At 44.9% G+C, this 23,992-nt stretch overlaps 1 protein-coding gene across 1 annotated transcript in view; it reads right to left on the bottom strand.

The window, feature by feature from the left end:
* ABLIM3 (actin binding LIM protein family member 3) overlaps window positions 1–23,992 on the bottom strand; it is a 95,533-nt gene that overhangs the window by 62,720 nt on the left and 8,821 nt on the right. The window contains exons 2-5 of the mRNA XM_007943652.2: window positions 19,499–19,682; window positions 17,437–17,549; window positions 11,156–11,282; window positions 4,706–4,799 (exon numbers count right to left, since the gene is read on the bottom strand). Of these exons, the coding sequence (XP_007941843.1) occupies window positions 4,706–4,799; window positions 11,156–11,282; window positions 17,437–17,549; window positions 19,499–19,682 (518 nt within the window). The remainder of the gene's footprint in view (window positions 1–4,705; window positions 4,800–11,155; window positions 11,283–17,436; window positions 17,550–19,498; window positions 19,683–23,992) is intronic.

Raw genomic sequence — 23,992 nt, 5'->3', positions numbered from 1 at the left:
AGATTATTGGAGGAACAGATTTTTACAAAAGGGGGGAAAAAATCTCCAATACCCCCTCTCTTTCTGCTTGGGTTGTTTATATGGATTCCACCAATAGGCAAATGTTCTTGTCATCATCACACTAACTATGTTCAAACTTTGGAAGGAGCCTGCTATTTTCCTAAGCTGGGATGTCGTGGGACTGATTCTCTTGTACCATGACAAGGATAATCGGTTTAATTAGTAGCCTCTTCCTACTTTGTGTCTCTTTATCATCTCAATTATAGACCTGTTTTCCAGGGTGGCAACAGTGCTGTGGCAAACTGAAGCTTGGCTTCTTCCTAAATGTCACACTCCACCATCCCACTCCAACGAAAAGAAGCTTCATGCCCTTCTCAACGACCCTGGCCAGGGATGGTGCTGGCAACAATTTGAGAGAAGGAAGGCTGTGAGAACAGCCTGCCTCCAGCATCAGGAAAAAACAAGTCAATGAGATAAAATGAAACATTTTATCTGTTTCTAACTGAAGTTAAGAAAATAGTGAAGAAAATGGCAGGATTAGTGCCTAGAAAATGGGTTCATACTGGAGAGGTCAGAGAAAGCAAACAAGACTAGGAAATGCAGACAAGGTAACTAGTTTTGTGATTCTCCTTGGTGAGGCCACAGACAGGGAAGAGAGGGTATGAATAACACTCAGCATATTGAGAGGGTATGAATAATACTCAGGAAGGCATTGTGGGATGGCCTAGATAACCAAAGGGAAAGGGAAGTGAAAAAAGTGGGATGAGAGAGGAAGGGAAAATAGAAATTGATTGTCTATTGTGTACCAAGCAAGGTTCCTGGGTGGTGCAAATGGTTTGCGCTTGTACTACCAACTGAAAGGTTGGCAGTGTGAATCCACCCAGAGGTGCTGAGGAAGAAGGGCCTGGTGATCTACTGTCATAAGATTGAAAAACCAAAAAAAAAAAAAAAAACTCACTGCCATTGAGTTGGATCCAACTCATAGCGGCCCCTCCCTGGCTCTCCGAGGCGGTATCACTATGGAAGTAGATTGCCCGATCTTCCTTTGGAGGAGAGCTGGTGGGTTTGAACCACCAGCCTTCTGGTTAGCAGTCAAATGCCTTAGGCGCTATGCCACAGTCAACAAAAACCCTATGGAACACAGCTCTATTCTGAAATATTTAGTGTCTCCATGAGTTGGAATTGACTTGATGACAATAGAGGTTTTTTTTATGTACCAAGCATTGTGTTGGGCCCTGTGGTGGGCAATCATTGTTTTTGCCTGATCTACATCCTTTTCCCCTTTTTCCAGGAATATTGCCAAGCTTTTCCTTGGTGGAACTATCTGTCCTCCACAGCAAGTCATGTGGTTAAGTATGGCTGACCCATCAGTAAGCATAGTCCAACTCTATGGCCACAACCTTTGGTTGCGGGTAGTCCTGAGGTTGTCCAATGATAGTCCCAGCATGTTTGCTGAGCTATTAGAAAAGAGCAGCTCCCTTTCCACTGGGGATGCTGGCTAATAGGATGTAAGTCTGGAGTGACTGGTGGCCAACTTCTCCATCACAAAGGAGAGGCTGGCTGAGAATAAAGTCAACACAGAAGAAAATGGAGCCAAGATGGCAACAGAGTCCAAATGATTTTGTTTGAGCACTGGATGCAGCTGTGTCTGAAGCCAGAACAACTTCTGGGCTTTTTCTTATTGGAATTGATACATTTCCATTTTGGCTTGAGCCACATTGAGTGTTATTTCTGTACCTGCAACCAAAAAAGTCCTGACATATCCATTAGGAGTTACAAAACAGTGGCATTCTTCACTAATAGATAAAGACTCCGAGACTCAGAGAAAGTAACTTGCTTAAGGTGTCATAGCTAAAAGTGGTACAATTTGAATCCAAGTCTTTTTCACTCCAACCCATGTTTCTGTCATAATATCATGCTACCTCAAAAGACCCCTGAGTGGCTGGAGCTGTGGGCATATAAGGATATAAAAGTGAGCTCTGGGTCGGGAGCCTGGAATCCTAGATTTTAGCTGTTTCTACCAGAGATACTGTGTGTGACCTTGGAAAAGCACCACCTGCTTTGAGTCTCACTTTTCTCATCTGTAAAATGAGGAAGTTGAAGTAAGTCCAGGATACTAATGGACAAATAGAATAAATTGAACCCAGTCACAACAGCTGCTCAAGAGGAAGAGGCTACCACAATGCTAAACAACAGTATCACGTAGGGGAAATGCCACCACCGCCCACGCACTTTCAAAGCTTGGAAGTGCTGGGACAAATTCCTGTCTGCAGCCCTGTGTGTAATCGAAGTTTTCTCCTTCTTGAAGGAAAAGTCTGTTTTTATGATTTCCAATCCCACTGACCCTTTGTTGTTGTTGTTGTTATTTGCCATCGAGTCAGCCCCGACTCATAGAGACCTCTCCTTGGGTTTCCGAGGCAGTATCACTACGGAAGTAGGAATGCCCAACCTTCCTTCCGAGTGGCTGGTGGGTTTGAACCACCAGCCTTCTGGTTAGCAGTCAAGTGCCTTAGGCACTATGCTGCCAGAGCTTTACTGACCCTTTACTCACTGCAATCTGGATGCTTCTCTTCACAATTTTGCAAAGACCCAACAAACTGTTCTTTTGAAGGTGAACTTTCATCACAGTCAATAGCTTTTTCTCAGCTGACATAATCCTTAACTGTTCTGCAGAATTTGACCAGCACTCTAACTGATCTTGCCATCCTTTCTCTGTCTTTCACTGCCCCCTTACCCCTGGGTTCTCCTCCCACTCCTGATTGCTTGTCTTTTTTTCTCTAAGTCCTCAGTTTCTTTCTGCCACCTGTAAGCACCACTCTCCAAGGCTGGCTTGAGTCCCACACTTCCCCCCTTGGAAATCCTGACAACCCCCCCGTGGTGGTGACTATTATTCAAATCCAAGTGCTTTTGAAATTGGCCTCTCCAGGCTTTAGCTTTGTCATTGAGCTCTGACCCACATTTCTCACTGCCTTCTTGAAACCTCCTTGAGAGTTTCAATCACAGCCCATTCCAAATGGCACTTATTAGTTTCTGCCCAGACTATGACTTGGAACCCCCAATTATGGGGATGACAACACCATACTTCCTATCTCCCAGCCTTGACACTTGGATGCAACCTTTGACCTCTTCTCTCTCAATTCCAGGTCTACAAGTTATCCCAGTGCAAGTTGCAAAGCTATAGAAATTCTACTTCCAAAATGTTGGAGTCAACGCTCATTTCTCTTCTCATTCCTACCACACATCCTCAGTCCTTCCTTCCTGGATGATGTGGTGCCTCCTTTCTGGTCTCCCACTTCCAGTTTCTTCCTTCAAACTTAGCCTGTGCACATCATGACATTATATGCCCTCAGGTGCAGCTCTGATCAGGTCACACTCCTGTTATCTAGTGAATTACAGACCAACTCCTCACTCTGGTATTCCAGGTCTTTGGAAGCCTGGGCCCAAACACCTTTCCTGTGCTCTTGTTTCAGGTTTCATCCTCCATGTTGCACTCCTTACTGCTCCCAAGTTATGCTTCATCCTCTGTTGACTCTGTGTATTTGTTCATCTTATTCTCTCTTACTTCCTGTAGTCAACTTTCCACAGAACAGTCAGAGCAATCTTTTAAAAAACATAATCTTAACATCTCCTCCCTGGTTTAAAACTCTCCAATCATTCTCCATAGTACTTAGTATAGAGACCAAACTCATAAATATAGTCTACAAAGTCCTATATGATATACTCCACCTTCTCACACCCTAATTTATATAATTCAACCACACTGTTGAATTCAACTCTGTTCCCTGAATGGGTCAGGCTCATTCTTCCCACAGCCCTCCACACGGCAGCTCCCTTCTCATCCTTCAGGGCTCAGCTTTGATGCCAGTTCCCCAAGGAGTGCTTTTCTGACTCCTACTATCTCCTGCTGAGCCCAGATGTGACCATGGATACCTTTTCAACATGGACACCTTCTCTAGGTAACCACTACTGACTGGCCAGATTTGGCAGATTGAATGACTCATCTCACAATAGCTGTCACAGTCAGCTATTCCATAGACATTATCAGATGGGAAAACTGAGGCCTAAAGAGGCAAAAATACTCACCCAAATTCTCTGTGTGAGTTGTCAGTGAGTCAATATTAGAACTCAGTTGCCCCTATTATTATTTTTCCTTTGTACTAAACTCTTTCCTGCTCCTAATTCCTCAAGGTAGGTGATTCTGAAGGAAGTGGACTTCCTGTACCTATAGGGTATGAGAAAGAAGGCCAGGAAGGCTGGGGGACAGGAGGCTCAGGCAGGGTCTCAGCAAGGGTGTTGCAGTTGTCTGTCACAGCAGAATGAGCTGTGCATCTGAGGCTGAAGAGAGCTGTTGTCATGGTGACAGACCAACCAAGGAAGGGCTTAGGAGCAAGCTGCTAGACAAACTGGTTCTTAAATCAACACATTACAAACTGCTTAAAAAATAAAAAATAATTGTGACCCCCAGAAATGTATCTGGGTCCTAGTCCAGAGAAGCAACAAATTTTGACAGCACAGCAGTTTTTGAACTAGGAATAATTTTGTCCACCTTCTCATTTTGGGGGTGTCCACAGAGATGAGGCTCCCTGCTCAAGGTCATGCAGCAAGCTGAGTTGGGGCAGAGGAAGTAGGGGAAGTAGAGGTTATGGAAGAAAGGATGTGGGGTGGCTTTCTCCATCCTCAATGGCAACTTCGCTCAAACACTCACCTCCAAGACCCTGCCGCTGATGTACCGGTCACAAGTCTCGCATTTAATGCCAAACTGGGAGTGGTAGTCGGACTCACAGTACGGAACGCCATCCCTGCAAGAGGAAATCCACACAGGAAGAGGAAGTTTGCAGGGGCCAGAGGGGATGTCATGTGGTGGTTTCAGGACTTGCAGCCAGCAGAGACTGGGCCATTAGAAGCACTTGAGAGAACGTTAAAAATGCAAACTCCCCAGATACACCTCAGAGCTACTGATCAGAGAATCCCTGGGAATGAGGCCTGGGAATCTGCATCTTGGCCAGCCCCCTGAGCAAGTATGGGACCACTGGTCTGGATTGCTGGCCTGGGGTGTCCTCTGTCCACTCTCCTTCCTCTCCTCCCCACAACTTCCCCAGACCCACTCTCTCCCCTTTATCCTATAAGAGCTCTTTTACATTCTTTTCTTTCTTTTTCTTTTCTTTAACTTTGTAATAGGTAAGGCTTATATAGGGCTCAACATTTTATAGGCATAAAGAGGAAAAGCCTCTGCTTTCCTGTCTCACCCAGTTTCTTTTCCAGGAGGTAATCAATGAGATCATTTTTTTTTTTTTTTTCTTTCCTTAAGGGCTTCTCTTTGAATGAACATTTTCACCTCTATTCAAAGACCCATCTGATTGTGCTTCCAGATCAGTAGATAACAAGATGTCACCCTTGACCCCCTTCTATGTGCTTCATTTTCATCCTGTGCTTTGTAACTCATCAATCATATAGTGACAAGATTGTCATCAATAACTGTTTTCATGCTATCTCTATTACTAGCTTCTCGGTGGTGCGAATGGTTAATGCACTCAACTGCTAAACAAAAGGTTGGAGGTTTGAATCCACCCAGATGTGCCTTAGAAGAAAGGCTTGGCACTCTACTCCTCACAAATCAGCTACTGAAAACCCTATGGAGCACAGTTATGCTGTGATACACATGGGGTTACCATGAGTCAGAATGGACTGCACGGCAACTGGTTTGGTTCTTTTTTGTTTGTTTGTTACTCTTATGACTAATAGCTGCTATTATTTATTATTTGCTGTCTCCCAGGCTCTCTGATAGTGTTTTGTATAGATGTTTCATTTAATTTTATGGCAGCCCTATGAGGTTGGAATTATTTTCATCTCCATTGTGTAGATGGAAAAACCCAAGCTTAGAGCAATTGAGTAACTTTCTCCATGTCACCTAACTAGTAAACCTCAGAGCTGGGATTCAAACTCAGGTGGTATGGTTTCTCATCCACATTATTGTGAAAGTTAGAGGAGATGGACCAGTATATCCTCAGGCTCAACACAGTGCGGGCCTGTACTCAGTACTTAGTACACAGCAGCAACAGACTCCCCACGTCTCTAGGAGTCTTCAAGGAGGTGATCTGGTGCTCAGCTCTTTGGGGTCAATGTGGACAGGGTTGGGGCACTCCAAGAGTACAGCTTCAGGCCCCATCTCACTCTAAGAATTAGGCCTGAACTCTGAGGAGAGAGGGGTATTTTCCCCACTTTGGGTGTAACAAAACTTGGCTCAGATACAGAGAGGCCTAACTGATAGGGATGGCATTTTCCAACTCATCATTTTGCCATGTTGGGATGGCTGGGAGCCCATGCTAGGCAGCAGGGCACTGTGCTCCTAGAGGAGAAACAGTAATGCACAGAGATGCCCAGCAAAGATCTGGGGAAAAGATGGCACCCACAAGGCAAGGAATTAATCGTGAACCCAGGAGAACTCCCTACCCCACATCTGAGTCCTCAATCTGTGGGATGGGAAGGTAACTCTGCAGTGTGAAGAAGTCATTGTCAAGAAGTGGGTAAAATGAGCCAGCAAAATTTGGGTGTAAATGTCCACACAAATTCATTTGAATCCATGGGCTGCTGAGCCCTCAGGAAATTCGGAATACACATGAATGTAAAAAGTTGCAGATGATACAATTAATATTTACTGGGCACTTGTTAAGTCTGATGCACAGATCTCTTAGTCTTTGCATGACCCTAGTGGTAGGTCTTCTACAAATGGTAGAAAGACCTGCAAATAGTAGGTCTTTCCTACAAATGAGGAAGTTGAGGCTCAGAGAGGTTGAGCCCCTTGCCCAGGCCACAAAGACTGGGTTAAAACCAGAGCATCTGAGTCTGGCACCTGTGCCTCTATAAGCACATGCTCCTTGCTGGTGGAAGGATGAGGAAGGAGATGTATGTCATGTTCTGTTACTCTCCATATCTCTTTCTCTCCCCTTGCCCCTCTTTTTTCCCTCTAGGTCCCACTTGACTGCCCAGGGCAGAGGGAGGCCTGTGAGAGCAGCATGAAGCTTGGGACCTTGTCTGAATGCCCATAGATGAAGAGCAAAGGGGCAAAGGGAGGTAGGGACTGGGTGGGAAAGCCTTGGGCTAGCGGGCAGGTGGGCTCTGGTAGTGAGAATCACTCAAATCACTGACTTGGGGCCCAGGCCCGCCACCTCCCATATCTTTCTCCAAGAAGGTCAGAGCTGGGCTGCAGAAGCCCAAGGTGTGGTGAACAATCTGGGCTGGGCCTCCTTGAGCAAACTCTTACTCCCTGTGGTAGTTCAGTTTGTATGTCAACTTGGTTGGGCCTGGTTGAGTGGCTGGGCAGCTGGATGTAGTTTTCCCCATGATGAGACTGGCAATCAACTCCATGGCAGAATCTACTGTGAGCAGTTGAGTAGCTGCCTTTGGGTATGTGGTCTGCTTCCCATACATAAGCAGCAGCTTTGGGAATGGTCTTGAGCTTATGGCACACTTGGACCCTGCGTGTAGCCGTGTTGTTACTCAGCAGCCTGCTATGCTCTGCTGACCTTGGGACTTATAATGGACTTGAATTAATGGCCTGCTGTGTGGTTTGGTAACATTGGGACTGTGCCTTTTTACTTGTCAACCTTGGGCTTGTTAGCCTCAGCAGCCAGCAGCTGTCTGAGTGAAGAAAAGCCTCTAGCTCCAGTGGGCCGGGAGCAGGAGGTAGAGCTGAAGCCCAAGGCTGAGGGGCTTTCACCCAGCCCCTAGAGCTTGGCACTTTGAACTTAACCAATGTAAAGCCTCCAAACTGTAAGAATAAACTCCTGTTTGTTAAAGCCATCCCATTTGTGGTATATTCTTGTTGGAGCGGAACTAGGTAACCCATATACTCCCTAAGAGGTTCTGACTTGGGCTCACAGACTCAAGGACTCCTGGCTGGAGTCTCATGAAGAGCACTACTTACTTGGCAGGCAGAGAGGGAATGCCAAACTCCCACTAGCATGGCATTCCAAACTTTTGGTGATCTGACCTCAGCTCACCTCTGCAGCCCCAGATGCTGCTCCATCTGGGCACATACCTCAGCTCCAGCAAGCAGGACAATATGTCCAGCACTCGCTCCCCTCCCCGCCTTGCCCAGCATGTGTACATTCTGCTAGAAGCTTTCCTTCTTTGCATTCTCAAATCTCTTTCCAGGTCAAATACTACCTCCTTCCATGAAGCTCTCACAGATTCCACATTCCACTTCCTGCTAGTTAGGTCCCTAGTTGAGATTTGACCCCACCCAATGGTACACCAAAAGAAAGGCCTGGTGATCTTCATTGGTTAAGATTATGGCCAAGAAAACCACATGGAGCAGCTCTACTCTGTAACATGTGGGGTCACCATAGTCAGAATTGAATCGATGGCAACAAGTTTGAAGTTTTTGGTTTTCACATGTACCTTTGACATAGACAAATGTGCTTGGCCAGCATCCATTTCCTCTTCTGCTGGTCACAGTAGCTCACCTGGATTTTCATTTGGGGAAGCCACCCCTCCCTCACTTGCATTTCTGTGGTTCACAAAAGGCAGCTACCTCTCTGGCTCTAAAGGTTCAGACCCTCCTGGCCAGTGACTGGGCATGGGACCTAAGGGTTTTGTCAAATCAGAGGCAGTGTTGGGACTTTTGTTGGAGCTCTTGGGGAAGAGCCTCTTCCTCTGCTAGACTTGCTAAATGGTAGAATGAAAGCCTGGAGTTGCTGGTGGTCATCTTCCCTACCACCTGAGGAGAGCCTGCTTGAGAATGGATCCAACCCAGGAGAAAGCAGAACTAAGTGATAGAGAAAGAGAGAAACAGAATTCTGAAATGCTGAAAACAACCTTAAGCCCCTAGATTCAGTTATGTCTGAAGCCAGTATACCTTGGGACTCCCCATTTTTATGAGCTAATAAGCTCTCATTTTTGCTTTTAAGTGATTTTGAATTGGATTTTTATGTCACCTATGATCCAAAAAGAAGTTGTGGTGATATAGTGGTCTAGGCATTTGGCTGTCAACCAAAAGGTGGGTGGTTCAAACCCACTTGCTGCTCTCTGGAAGAAAGATGAGATAGTCTGTTCTATAAAGATTTATAGCCTTGGAAACCCACTGAGGGTTGCTATGAGTCAGAATCAACTTGATGGCAGTGAGTTTGGTTTTGTTTGGTATGATCAAAAGGTCTTAAAGAATAAAATTTCTCTTGAGCTCTGGTGGCACAGTGGTTAAAGCAGTGGACTATTACTAACCAAAAGGTTGGCAATTCTAACTCACCAGCCACTTTGCAGGAGAAAGATGAGGCACTTTGTTTCCATAAAGATTTACAGCCTTTGAAACCCTATGTGGCAGTTCTACTCTGTCATTTAGGGTCACTCTATGTCAGAATGGGAGCTCTGGTAGGGTAGTGCCTAAGGCACTTGACTGCTAACCAGAAGGCTGGCGGTTCAAACCCACCAGCCACTCCTCGGAAGGAAGATGGGGCAATCTACTTCCGTAGTGATACTGCCTCGGAAACCCAAAGAGGGGTCGCTATGAGTCGGGTCCGACTCGAAGGCACATAACAACAACAACAACATATGTTAGAATTGATTCAATGGCAGTGGATTTGTTCAGTTTAGTTTGGGACTCCCTATCACATATCATCTTGTGTCATAATTCTTCAGATACAGAGCTTAGCTCCCTTTTTAGACTGTAAGTTTCTTGATAACAGAGACCATGTACGATGCAAATTTCCATGCTTGCTATCTTTTACTATTGGGTCAGAGAGTGGTATCTAGGAACTACATGGGGTCATAAAGTTTCAAAGCTGTGGGGTCTGTGGTTATAATTTATTTTAAGTACTTGTGTATGTAAATGTGGTCATGAGGGGGACTGGTCCAGTGCTACAGTGTGCAGGTCACTCAGGGTTGGTCCCTCTTTACTGATAGCTTTCTGTGTAAACCATCTCCTTTCATTCAAATATATGTATATATAGTCAACAACTGTATTATTGGCCATTGGTCAGGTATGGTGTTAAGGACAGGGGCTAAAACAATGAATAAAACAAAGTCCTTGTCTTTGTAAAGACATACCTTAAACATTATTAGTGGAGCAAGTTACTTACCATTCCCTCCAAACCTTGGTTTCTGTAGCTTTAAAATGGGAACAAATACCTCACTGGGTAGTTAAAAACAAAGCCAAAGCAAACTCACTGCCATTGAGTCAGTGCTGACTCATAGTGACCCTATAGGACAGAGTAGAACTGCCCTATAGGGTTTCTAACAAACAAACAAACAAAAAAACCCAAACTCACTGCCATAGAGTCAATTCCAACTCATAGCGACCCTGTTTGGGTTTCTGAGGCAGTAAATCTTCATGAAAGTAGATTGCCCAGCCTTTCTTCCATAGAGTGGGTGGTGGGTTTGAACTGCCTACCTTCTGGTTAGCAGTCAAATGCCTTAGCCACTATGCCACCAGAGCTATAGGGTTTATATGGCTTAAATCTTTACTGAAGCACACTGCCTATCTTTCTCCATTGGTTAGCAGCCCAATGTTGTAGCCACTGAGCCGCCAGAGTTACTCTGGCATAACTGGGCAGTTATGGGAGTTTAATGTGACAATTCACGCAAAGCAGCTAGTAAGTTTCTTGAGCATGATAAAAGCTGGTAGTTAGTATTATTATCATCACTAGAAATTTAACGTGGATAAATATATGATTGAGGAGCTCTGGTGGTACAATGCCTAAGGCATTTGACTGCTAACCAGAAGGCTGGTGGTTCAAACCCACCAGCCACTCCTCAGAAGGAAGATTAGCAATCTACTTCCATAGAGATACTGCTTCAGAAACCCAAGGAGGGCTCACTATGAGTGGAATCAACTCGATGGTGGTGAGTTTGGTTTAAATGTATGATTATGAATGGTGATGGCTATATCAAAGGGCACTGTGAAGGGCAATAAAGGGGGGACTGGAGGTGGCAAGAGATGGTGTGAGGGCTCTCAGAGGAGACCACATAGTAGCTGAGACTAGCAGGAAGGGAGGGAACAACTCTGTGGAGAACAGGGAATAGCATTTCAGGCGGAGGAAACACAATGGTGGGCATCTGGGTTAGGGGAAAGATGTCGTTGTGGCCCAATGTGTTGACCAGATTGAAAATGAAGGAAGATGAAGCTGGAGCTTCAGGAGGGGGTGATGGGGTGGAGACCCACTTGCTAATGTACTCCCCGGTGAGGATGACGCTGCAGGTTTGGCATTTGAAGCAGCTGACGTGCCACTGCTTGTCTAGCGCCAGGAGCGACTGGCCATGCTTGATCTCCTCCTTGCACCCAGCACAATCTGCAAAGACAAGAGGACTCTGCTGAGCAAGAAGACATCCTGGACCCTTGGCCCACTGCTCATTATCTTGTGGCCAAGTCAAGGAAACCCTACTGCTGAACACCAGTCCTTCCACAACTGCTCTCACCTGACACTGGTACTTGCCCAGGCACTCTGCCAGGTGAGAGATAGAGACCCTGACCTCTTGAAAAATACCTCAGTGTGAGTGAGGGAGAGCCCCCCTTCCTCAGAGTTCCTACAGACAGCTCCCTGCCCATCTTACTAACCACTGTTCATCTACAGAGGACCCACCCCACCCTGCCTCGCTTGGTCCTCAAGCTGTTACCTGCACTCATGCTGCTCTGTGTTCTTGAATCTCAGAATCACCTCAGGCACTGTCACAAGCCCCACCCCAGACCTACTGAATTTTAACTACATCTCCAGGTAATTCATAAACAAATAAAGTTTGAGAAACACTGCTGAGGGGGCAGGATAAGTATGTATTTTTCTTGCTCTTAGGCTGTATGTTCAGTGGCCAGGGCTGTGTCTGTGGTTTGTGGCTAAATCTATTCCATTGCCTAGCACAGTGCTTGGCATACAGTAGGAACTCAATGCCTGTTTGGTAAGTATGAGTGAATGGGACTTATAGCAGCCAAGCAAAGTGTAGAATTTACCATGCCCATCCCACCCTCCAGCATGTTTACATACCAAACATCTGCCTCCCAAGTAGCATGGATTAAAGAGACTGTCCTAAGCCAGAAAGGCATCCTCACTCTTTCTCTGTCACCCTGGAACATGCATTGAGCCAAAAGAAAGTGGGGTGGGTTGAGTGTTCTGCTTGTTGCTCAATGAATGTCTGGGGAGGGCCAGGAAACAGAGCCAGAGTCCAAGGTACTTGGGAAATGCTGGGAACTCAGGCCTAGCTGACCGGATGGCCCACTTTGGAGAAGAAAGGGGTCATGGGCCAAAGTTTACCAGAGGACAAACCTCCTCTGTGGCACCAGAAGATGAACATGCACTTCAGGATAGTGAGGAGAAAAGATACTGAACACAAAGTTGGGAGAGCCTGGCTGGGCAGCTGTCATGTTCAGCTGGGAGTTCGTCCTGGAGAGATGCATGCATCTGTGTGTCTAGGGAAGGCAGGGTGTCCAGCAGCCTGTGGGAGGCCCTGGGCCCTGATGAAGTGTTTGTGTGCATCAGCTGCCACAGTTACCCTGCCTCAGACTGCTTAGCACATTCCTAATATCCCTTCACCCAAGTCGAGGGCAGAAAGCTCTCTGCTTGCAAAATGCTTCAAGTCCTAAGCCTTCAGTTGGGGGCTGAGAGAATAAAAATTGGGGAGTTCATCTCTTTCCTTTTCTTCTTTCTGCTGGGATAAATACTGCTCTCCATGCCCACACCCCCCCAGTAATGATAGGCTTCAGAGTGTAATAATTTAGTTAGGTCAAGTCAGGCTACCCCCTCTTTTTCTACAGACAGACAGGCATCTGAAAGGCCTTGCCCCAGCTCATGAAGAAGTCAAGGGCTGCAGGTGCCTGGTCAAGCTTTCTAGGCCACAAAGTGGGGAACATACATCTCTTCAGGCCTCCCTGGAGAGCTTCTAATTCCATAGGAGTCAGAGGTCTTGGAACATTTGGTCAGACCTCCTATCTCATGCAGGAATTGACAGCATTCTTGACAGGTGGGCACCATCCTCTGCTTAATTGTAATTCTCTGCTTAAAGAGTGTGGCCCTTCTTGAGGAAGTCTATCTGCCTTTGGACAGGCATGGTTATTAAGGATATTTTCTTCTTATGGAGTTGACATCTGATTCCTTGCAATTTCCCCTTATTTTTATATAACTAAAATAATCAGTTTCTTCAAATATTTAGACAACTACAATTTCTCCCTTCTTCATTCCTTGGACTTTGCTTTTCTTTGATTGATATGGTCATTCAGTTGTGAATTTCAAGGATACAGACATGATATTGGCTAATAACACGATTTTACCCTTTCAATAAAACTTATTTAAATAAGCTGTATTGGTTCTTGGCCACATTTCAGTAATGAGTCCCATTCCTTTACGTTTCAGTGATACATCTAAGATAATTTAGCATGTTGTGAGAGGAGCTCTAGTGGCATAGTGCCTAAGGTATTTGACTGCTGACCAGAAGGCTGGTAGTTCAAACTCACCAGCCACTCCTTGGAAGGAAGATTGGGCAATCTACTTCCATAGAGATATTGCCTCGGAAACCCAAGGAGGGGTCTCTATGAGTCGAATTGACTTGACAGCAATAAGTTTTGGGGTTTTTTTGGTTCAATTTAGGAGACAGTACAGTATAGTGGTTATGAGGTTGGGCTGAGGTCAGGCTGCCTAGTGGAGAACCCCAGCTCCCGCACTTGTTGGTTACGTACACTCTAGCCCCAGCTTCCTCACTTATATGGTGGGGATAGTTATTAATATTTTGTTAAATGCTGGTGTGAAGAGTAATTGAAATCATGCCTGTAAGGACTTAGTACAGTATTTGGTGTGTATGTACTCAATAAGTGGTAAACCAAAACCAACCGAACTCACTGCTGTCAAATCAGATCTGACTCATAGTGACCCTTCCTTGGGTTTCCGAGGCAGTATCACTATGGAAGTAGATTGCCCAACCTTCCTTCGGAGGAGTGGCTGGTGAGTTTGAACCTCCAGCCTTCTGGTTAGCAGTCAAATGCCTTAGGCACTATGCCAAGTGGTGGTTGTTTATTACTTTTTGTTTTTTCCTGCCAATTTTCTGTGCATTATCCATACTCTGATAAGAAATCAGAAGCAATATTCCTATTGTAGGGCAGCCCTGCTGATTCCTCACGAGAATTCTGAGACATTTTCTTCATATGGTTTTTCTTTTCATGTGGTACTGGTGGTCCTCCTTTGTACTGGCTTCATATTTATCAGGACATTTCTGTCTCCCTTCTTCCTCTTTTCATTCCTGACCACCAGTGAAGCCTCAGGCACCCCATCCCAGAGTCCTTAGTTCCGGTGCAGTAAGCAGGGTCAGGAAAAGCACATCCTGTTCTGGGTTGATCTCTGCATAACCAGCTGTCCACTCCTCCCATGGTCCACTGTATTCCAAAATTACAACCTTCAGCTGGTAGAAAGTATGACACCACCACCTGTTCCTCCCAAATCCTTCAGTTTATTGCTGAGGTCTCTAAAGACCCCAGCTCTCTCATTTTTAGTTTCCTTGACTGCATCATTCATTCCACTTAGATCAACAACAATGAGTACAAGCTGGTGGGATTTGTGAGTCATAGCAAACTAATCTCAGAAGATAGGAATGCTCCCAATTAGTCAGTCATGTCTCTAGTATAGATTGTTAAAAGAACAGGCTTCAGAGTCAGACTGCCTGGGCTCAAATCCCAGTTGTACCACTTTATTTCCTGTGTGACTTTGGGCAAGTCATTTATGTCTTTGAGCCTCAGTTTTCTCCTCTATAAAATACATATAAGAGTAACCTCCCTCTTGTTAAAACTGTTAAATTTGTTAAAATGAGTAAATGAGATATTATGCATAGAACACTTAGTGCAACACCTGGCAACAGTAATTATTGTTGTTGCTATGTGCCATTGAGTCGGCCCCCAACTCATAATGACCCCTCCTTGGGTTTCTGAGGCAGTATCACTATGGAAGTAGATTGCCCAACCTTCCTTCCGAGGAGTGGCTGGTGGGTTTGAACTGCCAGACTTCTGGTTAGCAGTCAAGTGCCTTAGGCACTACGCTACCAGAGCTCCTGGCAACAGTAATAGCCAATCAATTTTAGCAGTGGGGATGATGAGGATGATACTGATGATGATGATCTAAGGGTGATAGTGGTGGTGGTGGTTCTGATGATGATATGATGATGACATGATGGATGATGGTGGTAATGGTGGTTATGATGATGATGATATAATGATGGTAATAGTGATGATGCTACTGATTCTTCTCAGTGAGGTCCATAAGGAAATCTTTCTTCCTCCTGTGGTAACAGTATTCTTTTCTCTTGACAGTTCCTGGGGATCCTTCTTGATTTCTGTTATATGGATACTGCTCCTGCTTTTCTAGAATGTCTTTATTTACTCTCCAGGGATGAACTTCACACTCCCATAGCTTAAAGAAATGCATTTTTTTTTTTTTCCTTCTATTCCTTTTCCATGATGTGTTTTTCTTTTCAGCAGTCTTTCGTATCTGGTTTTGGTTCCCGGCAACCTTTGGGAACTCAGAAGACCTTCCAACATCTCTTCTAGCCAGGAGGCTAACTTGCATTTGGAACATAAACAATGATCGCTTCTGGAGAGGAAGCATTTCTATAAAACATATGACCTTTAGATCCACAGATTGATGTTTTCTTTGTGAGTAAGAAGTTAAGCCATAAACCTGTGCCTTCCTCCTAGAAACTGCGTATTTGCAAATTTGCTCCTCTGTGCTCACGTTTCCTCACCTTCCTCTATCTAGTCTCAACCTGCAACACTATGATAGAAACCTTTAGATACCTCTCCTTGAGGACATGCTCACATAAAAGACTCCAGACTCAGCTGAGGGAATTTCCCACCCTTTGGGGACTCTCAATGTATACAGTATCAAGTAACACAACCTGAGAAAAACAACAGATTCAGGAATCTTCTTGGTCCTGTTTTGCTGTGCTTTCTATATTAAATCTCCAAGCCAATAACATCCCCCACTTTATATTTATAGAGCATTTTATACACTAGAACATGTTAGTTTGACTCCTATATGCTAATATATTTGCTTCCTACACCACTCCTATGAAGAAGACAAGAGCAAGGAATCCATCCTTCTTTCACAGCTGGCTAAGCTGAGTCTCAGGCACTGCTTTGTATCATGCAGAAGGCTGGCACCTTCTGATTCCCAGCTTGCCTCTCCCTCTGTCTCCTCCCATGAAGTTCCCACTGGTTTCTGGCTTCTCTGCAGCATCTCAGCATCCCAGCCTTGCTGTGCTTCTGGATGATACTTTCAAGGAGTTAAGAAGAATAATGTTGTGTGCACTCAGCCACCTTAAGATAGAAACCTGGTCAAAGCAGTAAACCATTCTTGAGCTGTACCAAGGACATGGAAGGAAGAGCAGACCTGATTCAACTAAAAGGAAGGGTAAGGGAGGGAGCCTTCCTTACTGACTTTCTCCCTAGTTCATCATGGCTGAACAGACTTTAATGGACCTCCTGGGAGCCTAGCCCTGCTGACTCGGGGTTCTCTGCTCACCCCATTCAGCTGGAGGCAGCCCCAGCACGCTGACTTTGCTGGTGCCATAGCTGACAGCCCCCCTCCCCCCAAAGTGATGCAGCATAGCAGGCTAATGGGTTTTCATTGATTCTGCCCATGAGGCCGGTGAGAGTGTCATATAACATGAAAGAATGCCGGAGCCTAGCGTGGCATTCTGAGACCCAGGGGGTGGTCTATGTGTGTGGGGTGCACACAGTCAGCAACTCACAAGGGCATCTGGAGCAGTGATTTAAACATCTTATCTCTGGATACACTGGAATGCAATGCACATTTCACAAACTAGAAGGCTCACTCTGAGGGGTGTTCTTTGTCCTCAATTTTCTTCCAAATCTGTGGTTTGGGTGATAAAATAGTGTGGTATACATCTCCCACAACCCTACATAGTGGTTCTCCATCCTAGGAGCAGCAAATGAGTCATACAGGAAGCTATTAAGAATGTGGATTTCTAGGATTCACTATCTGAGGATGGCTCAGGAATCTGCACTTTTGTAAGTTCCACAAGTTCCATGGGACACACTCTAAAAGACATGAGCAGAGCCCTTGTAGTTGCTTCCAGAACACAGCATGCTTCCCCTTTTGTACGTCACGTCTGCAAATTCTCTTAGCGCAGTTTGTAAAAACTGAGAACCAATGTGGAAAAAACACTTGATTAGCTCTGTGGGGGGTACTGTTGGAAGCCTGGATCTAGGAGCAGAGATAAGATCAGGAACCCAGCTCATCTCAGAAGAGACCATCCAAGTGACTGTGGCACAGGTCATAATTATTTAGAACCTGGCAGCCTGTTTTCCCTGCATTTTGTGTTTAAGGAAGCTCATTCTGTGAGTCTGGGCCATCTTCCAACTGGGTCATGCTTCAGGTGTCTTTCAGGCTGGGAACCTCCCCCACTGACCCACAGTGCCCACAGACATAAAGGTGCCCAGAGGGGAGAACTCACGGCTTGGTCCATGGATCTTGATGGGCTTACTGCTGGTCATGGACTGGGAGCATGTCTGACACACACACTCTTTACCACTGAAGGTCACCTTGTCTCCAATGGGGAAAGGCTTCCTGCAAGGGGTAAGAGGAAAAGATTCAGCACCCCTCTCCTGAGGGGTCCTGTGGCTATTAGTGACATGACAACACATATGCTCACAGCACTTTGGTAATACACACGGCTTGTCTTTTGTGCATCAGGTAATTCAAAGGCTGTTCACAGTTCCAGGCTACTTAAATCACTCAATTAGGGGCCAGGAGACCAAAATTGGTGGTTCAGCTGGGCCACTTACATGATTTTGATAGTGGGAAAATCATGACATCTATTTGAGCCTATGTTTTCTCTTCTATAAAATAAAGAAGTTAGTAACTTGTCATAGAATTGTTCCTTCTTCCTGGAAGGACTTTTTCATCCCAACATGACCTATCCCATGTCAAGGAGCCCTTATTTCCAACTGGAAGCTCTTAAGATCACAGATCAACCTGTTCTTGTCCTCCTCTGTATCTGTGCAGCTTGAGATCCATGCTCAAGGGTGTCCAATTAGTGCATGTTTTTCCTCCTCAATTAAATTATAAGCTGGATACAGAATCCTCAGCATCACCAACATTACTGTTCAGTTGGTCTTGCTCATGCAGTTTGGGGCACCTGCTGTATTAACTCTAAGCCTAACCAGTGGCATAGGCTTCTATGGTCTCACTGTCCTTGTACTAGCAAATGTGGGACATTGGAGGAGACACTGGGGTTAGAGTCAGGGGAGCCATGTTCTCATCATGGTAAAAGGACCAGACATGTCCTTGGGGAGTCACCTCATCTTTTGGGCTTGACATAAACTTCACTTTATACCATAAGGACACTGACCATGCTAACTTCTTATGGGTCTGGGGCTCCAGTGCCCACAGCCCAGGTTTTAAAAGATGGCTGAATGAATGAAGTCCACTGGGTGATCTTTTCTTACATACTGTGGCATTACAGTCTCATGCAGAAATTATCCATTTACTTATGTTAACTGGTTACTGGTTAGTGGTTATCATATGGGAAGAATAATTAATCTGTAAATTTCTTTCCTAATGAGAAAAAATACATATATACTCAAACCATTATTTACTTCTGGCTTGATCAGTCCATTTTTTAAAGTGGACTTTATTTGTTAGAGCAGTTTTAAGTTCACAGAAAAACTGTACAGAAAGCACAGAGAGTTTCCCTTATCTCTCTTCTTCCCACTGTACGTTCATTAAATTTTAATGTATTTGTGGCAGGGCTGAGGTTTTTCCTTTCTTTTTCATCTCTTTAATATGTTGCTGGCATATAATGGGCCCTCAATATATGTTTGCTAAATTAAGAAGAGGGTGGGAAACAGAGGGCTAGGGAAGTGGGCTATCCATGTCTAGAGATATCTGAGACAGGCCAGATGATTATAATTATTATAATTTAAAAAAATAAGAAGAACAGACACATTTATGTACTATCACTGAGCTGAGGTCTTTGCATCACCTCACTTATCTTCATGAAAACCTGATAAAATTGGAATAGTTTTGATTCCCATTTTATAGATGAGGAAGCTGAGGCTTACGGGGTGTGGTACCCGGCCAGGGTCAGTGCATCACAGCGGGAGGCAGCACCAGGTCCATGGAGGAAGGCTATAAACAGACATCCTTGTACTACATGTGCGTGAGTGCAGGGGAGGTTTACTCAGATCTCTGGCTTCCAAATTCAACCTGCCAGACCAGGGCTACTCAGAGGTCCCTCTTGGGGCCTCTTGGTGGGATATTGGAGTACAGGAACTTAGATCCTCATTCAGCTTTTATTACAGGACAAATGGGTGTTCTGCATAAGATGGCATTTGAAAAAAAGCATTTAAGGGCTACATGTTTGGAAACCACTGTCTTATATGACCTAGAGTCTAGAAATCCAAGGCTCCAATGTAAAACCCGTAAACCTCACAATTACTTGGGTGAACGTTGTTTCTTCCCCTCCCCTGGGGGCCACACAGAGGGTCCCTACCCTGCTGTCCCCTCCCGCTCACCTGCATAAGCTGCACACGAAGCACTTGGGGTGGTAGGTGCGGCCCAGGGCAGAGATGACCTCGCCTGTGATGAAGTCCCGGCAGCTGTCACAGCGGGTGCCATAGAGTTGCTGGTAGTCCTGGGTGCAGATGTACTCCTGGTTCTTGAAGAAGAAGCCCGACTGGGCCAGGCCACAGCCACACACTTGGGGAAACAAGGAGGCAAGGACAGGTTATGTCCAGGCTTTTGCTGGGGGTAGGCTGGTGTCTTATGTCATGAGTTGTCATCAGATCTCATGGGCCTTTGGGGCCAGTGCTCCTCAAAGTATGTCCTATAGACCACTTACATCAGAATCATCTGGGGAGCTTGTTAAGATGCAGGTGGTTGGGACTGAATCAGACTCTTTAGGGGTGGGGCCCAGGAATCTGCTTTTTTAGCACACTCCCCCGGTGATTGTGCTGCATACTGATCGAGAATCCCTGGTGCTGTCTAAGCCTCTCACTACATGGGTGAAAAGTGTTAAGACTGTGTGGCTCACACAACTCTGCACAGCTCACAGTGTCATGAATTTGATAACAGAACCATCCCATTAAACATTACGTGGGTACTTCCTGTGTGCATGATTCTGTGTCAGCCAGAGCAGTGTGGGGAACCACGTGAGCAAATCCCAGACAGGAGACAACTTAGGATGGCAATGTGAGGGGTGACTGGGAGTTTAGAATCTGTCCTCACCAGAGCACAAAGGGGGGCTGTTCCTAACCAAAAACAGTAAGATACAATCCTCCAATTGTGAGATGCTAACAACGGTTGGGCAATCCTGCTTCCGTAGTGATACAGCCTCGGAAACCCAAGGAGGGGTTGCTATGAGTCAGGGCTGACTTGAGGCACATAACAACAACAACAACAACAACAACAACAACAATGTATGCAGAGAGAAGAAATATAGAAAACTGTGAGATATCATGGGTGTGGGCCCTGCCTGTGGTGCTGGCACAATTGCAAAGTGAGCGTGGTGAAAGGGAGAGCACTGTCAGCAGGGGAGGGTCATGGAACATTTGATATACCTCAGAGGAGGAACAGAATGAGCACAGGAAGTTGAAGTTTCTATTGGTGTGGAGGAGGGGCTGGGGTGGTGTGATTTCTGTAGGGGTTGGAGGGAAGCAATACATGAAAATAATGCTCAAGCCAGTTGGAGCAGTGCCTGAATCCAACTTAAGAAGTTTAGACTTTGTGCAGCATTGAGAAGTGATAGATGATATTTTTTCTCCTAGTTATTAAAAACTTTTTTAGGGGAGGTGGGAGAAGGAGAGGAATCTCAAACAGATACAAAGGCAGAGAGATTATTATAATAATGTAAAAACGATCAACTGCATTGATGTCTTTTGAATAGAGAGGCAACATGATTCCTAAGGTGTTTTATAAAATCGCTTGTGGACAATATGAAGAAATGTGGGAAAGATGATGGAAGGACAGGTGACTTACAGGTGTGTGGACAACTGAATCATGTGGGACCCACCTCCCAAAGGACTGAGAATGTGGGAAATAAAATTTCCCTCTGAAAGTTAAGTTATGAAATCAACACATAATGGCAGAGCAGAGAGAGGCAGTAAGCCTCTTAGTGTATCGATCCAGCTAACATAAGGTAGGTAGTCAGGAAGAGGGATGCAAACAATCAAAGGAAGAAAACTGGACAGTCCATTCAAATCCTGTGGCCAGCTCTCCTTGTTCTGAGTCTGCCTTTACCAAGTGACTGTCTGATTGCTGACCTTCCGAATAGGCTGCCTTTGGGAGAGAAGGAGCTGGCCAGGCTACAGTGAACTAATTCAACTGAGAGTTACAGCTCTTTTAGTACATTAATCAACAAGGCCCTCTGGCTTGATACACTGCTTTCCTAAGGACTTTGTTAACATGAGTCAGATTCTCAAGCATGATCAATGATGGAGAAACTAATGAGATGGAGTTTCCAAGGCCACAAATTTGAGGACCAGAACTGGGCTGCGGTGACATCACCTCAGTAAATACTACCTCATTTTTAACAGGGAAAGTTTTTCTGCAAAAGTAGGGTAAAAAATAGGAGGAGCCTCCAGGTGAATGCTAGAAATATTTTACAACTATTTGTTCACCTTTGAACACCAGAGACAGGCTTAAAGGTTCAGGCAAGTGAGGAGGTGAGGGGCTCTGGAGGATATAGCTCAGGGGAAACAACACAGGATAGTGAAGAGCAGTGGTCAGGGAGTCACTGATTCTGTAGGTGACAATGACCTTGGCTTTCTTTTTTTCTGAGGCTTTTGTTCACTCATACATAAAATGAAAAGGGCTGGTCTAGAAATGACCTGAATTTTCTTCTAGAACTGATATCCTATCAGTCTATTAGAAGGGGAGAGCTCACTTCAGGGTTTACCACATGCCTAAACATTTTAAACAGAGTGTGTAGTGGAAGTGGAGGCCCCTGAAGACTATACCATGGAGAAGGAGGACATATGAGTAGGGTGGTGGTAGATGTGGAAGGTGGGGTGGTTTCATCTTCCATCAGGCCTCTTGAAAATTCATCACATCAAACAATGCCTGCCCTGGAGGGCAGGCTAGGCCAGAGAACAAATTGTTCTGGGGTGTGCAGGTGGCAGATCAATTGACTTCATAGCTGTGGAATTAGTTAGGTCATGGCCTACGACCTCGTTGGAAATAACTCCTGTTTTTTCCCTTCTTTTCTCTCCTTTGTTTTCTCCTGCCAACTCCACCCCCAGAGCCATCTCTCCCAATGGAGAAAACTAGGAGGCCCTTAGAAACTTGGAACAATCAGTTCCTCCATTTCCCCCAAGGAGCTGAAGGAGGAAGTTTATGGTAGAAAGGATGTAAAGGTTGATGAGAATCTCAGAGATTCCTGGAAGTATAGTGGGGAACAAAGGATAGAAGGTATGCTGGACCAGCTTAAAATATGTGCATGAGGCTGAGCAGAACCAGGGGCTCAAATAACAGGAAAGGCCCCAGAGACAGTTTGCAATACGGAACTAATGTGGGATTAATACACCTGGGACAGTCATTATTCAATCAAAAAGAAGAGCATATGGTTTGACAATGGGACAAATTATGAAAAGTTAGAACTGCTTGGAGAAAAATCCAGAATGAATAATCCCTGTAAATATAATGCCTAGAAGGAGGCTTCTCATACATCTGCACCAGGTTGTCACTGGACCTTTGTCCATGTTCCTATTCTGTCACTTGAGTGCTAGTAACTTTGGGAAAGTTACTTTACCTCTGTGAGACTCAGTCACCTTAGTGAAATGAAGGGGCTAGTTGGTAACTGAGTACACATCCAAATCTGAACAAAAAAGCCAAACACACTGCCATGGAGTCAGATCTGACTCATAGCGACCCCTCCTTGAGTTTCTGAGGCAGTGTCACTACGGAAGTAGATTGCCCAACCTTCCTTCAGAGGAGTGGCTACCAGCCTTCTGGTTAGCAGTCAAATGCCTTAGGCACTATGCCACCAGAGTTCCTATTCAAATCTGAGTCCAGGTTTTTGTCATACAATTCTGATTGATTTTAAACTCTTTAGATTAGTCTGAATTTTATGAAAATTCAAAATCAAAAAGGTAGAAGGGCCCCTGAGGGTGATCTAATTCATTATTTAAAACATTTTAATTGTGAAATATATTAAACAGAAAAGTACACAAAATAAATATATACAGTTATAGAAAAATAATAAAATATACTCCCATGAGCCTACTCCCAAGGTTGTGAAATAGAATATAACCAGCCTCTTAGAAGTTGGTTTGGGCTCTCTGCAAGGTGATTTTTTTTTTTTTTTGGGTCATGTCTTTTGATGAAATAAAGTTCTTAGTTTTAATGAAACAGAATTTATCTTCCTTCGCATTTCTTTAGGAGCTCTGATGATGCAGTGCTTAAAGCACTGGGATGCCAAACAAAACGTTGGTGGTTCAAACCCACCAGTTGCTCCATAGAAGAAAGAGGAGGCAGTCTGCTTCTGTAAAGATTTACAGCCTTGGGAACCCTATGGGGGCAGTTCTACGCTGTCCCACAGAGTTGCTATGAGTTGGAATTGACTTGATGGCAGCAGGTTTGCTTTTTTGCTTGCTTTTTTTTTTTTTTTTTTAATAGCTTTACCACCTGTGCTTTTGTTGTTGTTGTTGTTATGTGCCGTCGAGTCAAACCCGACTCATAGCGACCCCTCCTTGGGTTTCCGAGGCAGTATCACTACGGAAGTAGGATTGCCCAACCTTCCTTCCGAGGAGTGGCTGGTGGGTTTGAACCGCCAGCTGTCTGGCTAGCAGGCAAATGTCTTAGCCACTGTGCTACCACCTGTGCATGCATCCATAAACAAGACACTGTTTGTTTAGTCTTGCCCATTTTTGAACTTTATATTGATGAAACCATACTGCATTCTTCTGTGCTTGTTTCATTCTCTTAGTATTATGTTTTTGAGATGTATCAATGTTGATGCATATAATTGCAGTTCATTCATATTTTTCTGCTTTGCAAAATCTGAACATATG

The sequence above is a fragment of the Orycteropus afer genome, unplaced genomic scaffold (genome assembly GCF_000298275.1).
Source record: "Orycteropus afer afer isolate SDZICR_OR568_19922 unplaced genomic scaffold, OryAfe1.0 scaffold00110, whole genome shotgun sequence".
Classification (NCBI taxonomy): domain Eukaryota; kingdom Metazoa; phylum Chordata; class Mammalia; order Tubulidentata; family Orycteropodidae; genus Orycteropus; species Orycteropus afer.
Note: the sequence above shows the minus strand (reverse complement) of the source record. Positions and strands in the feature narration are given on the sequence as shown.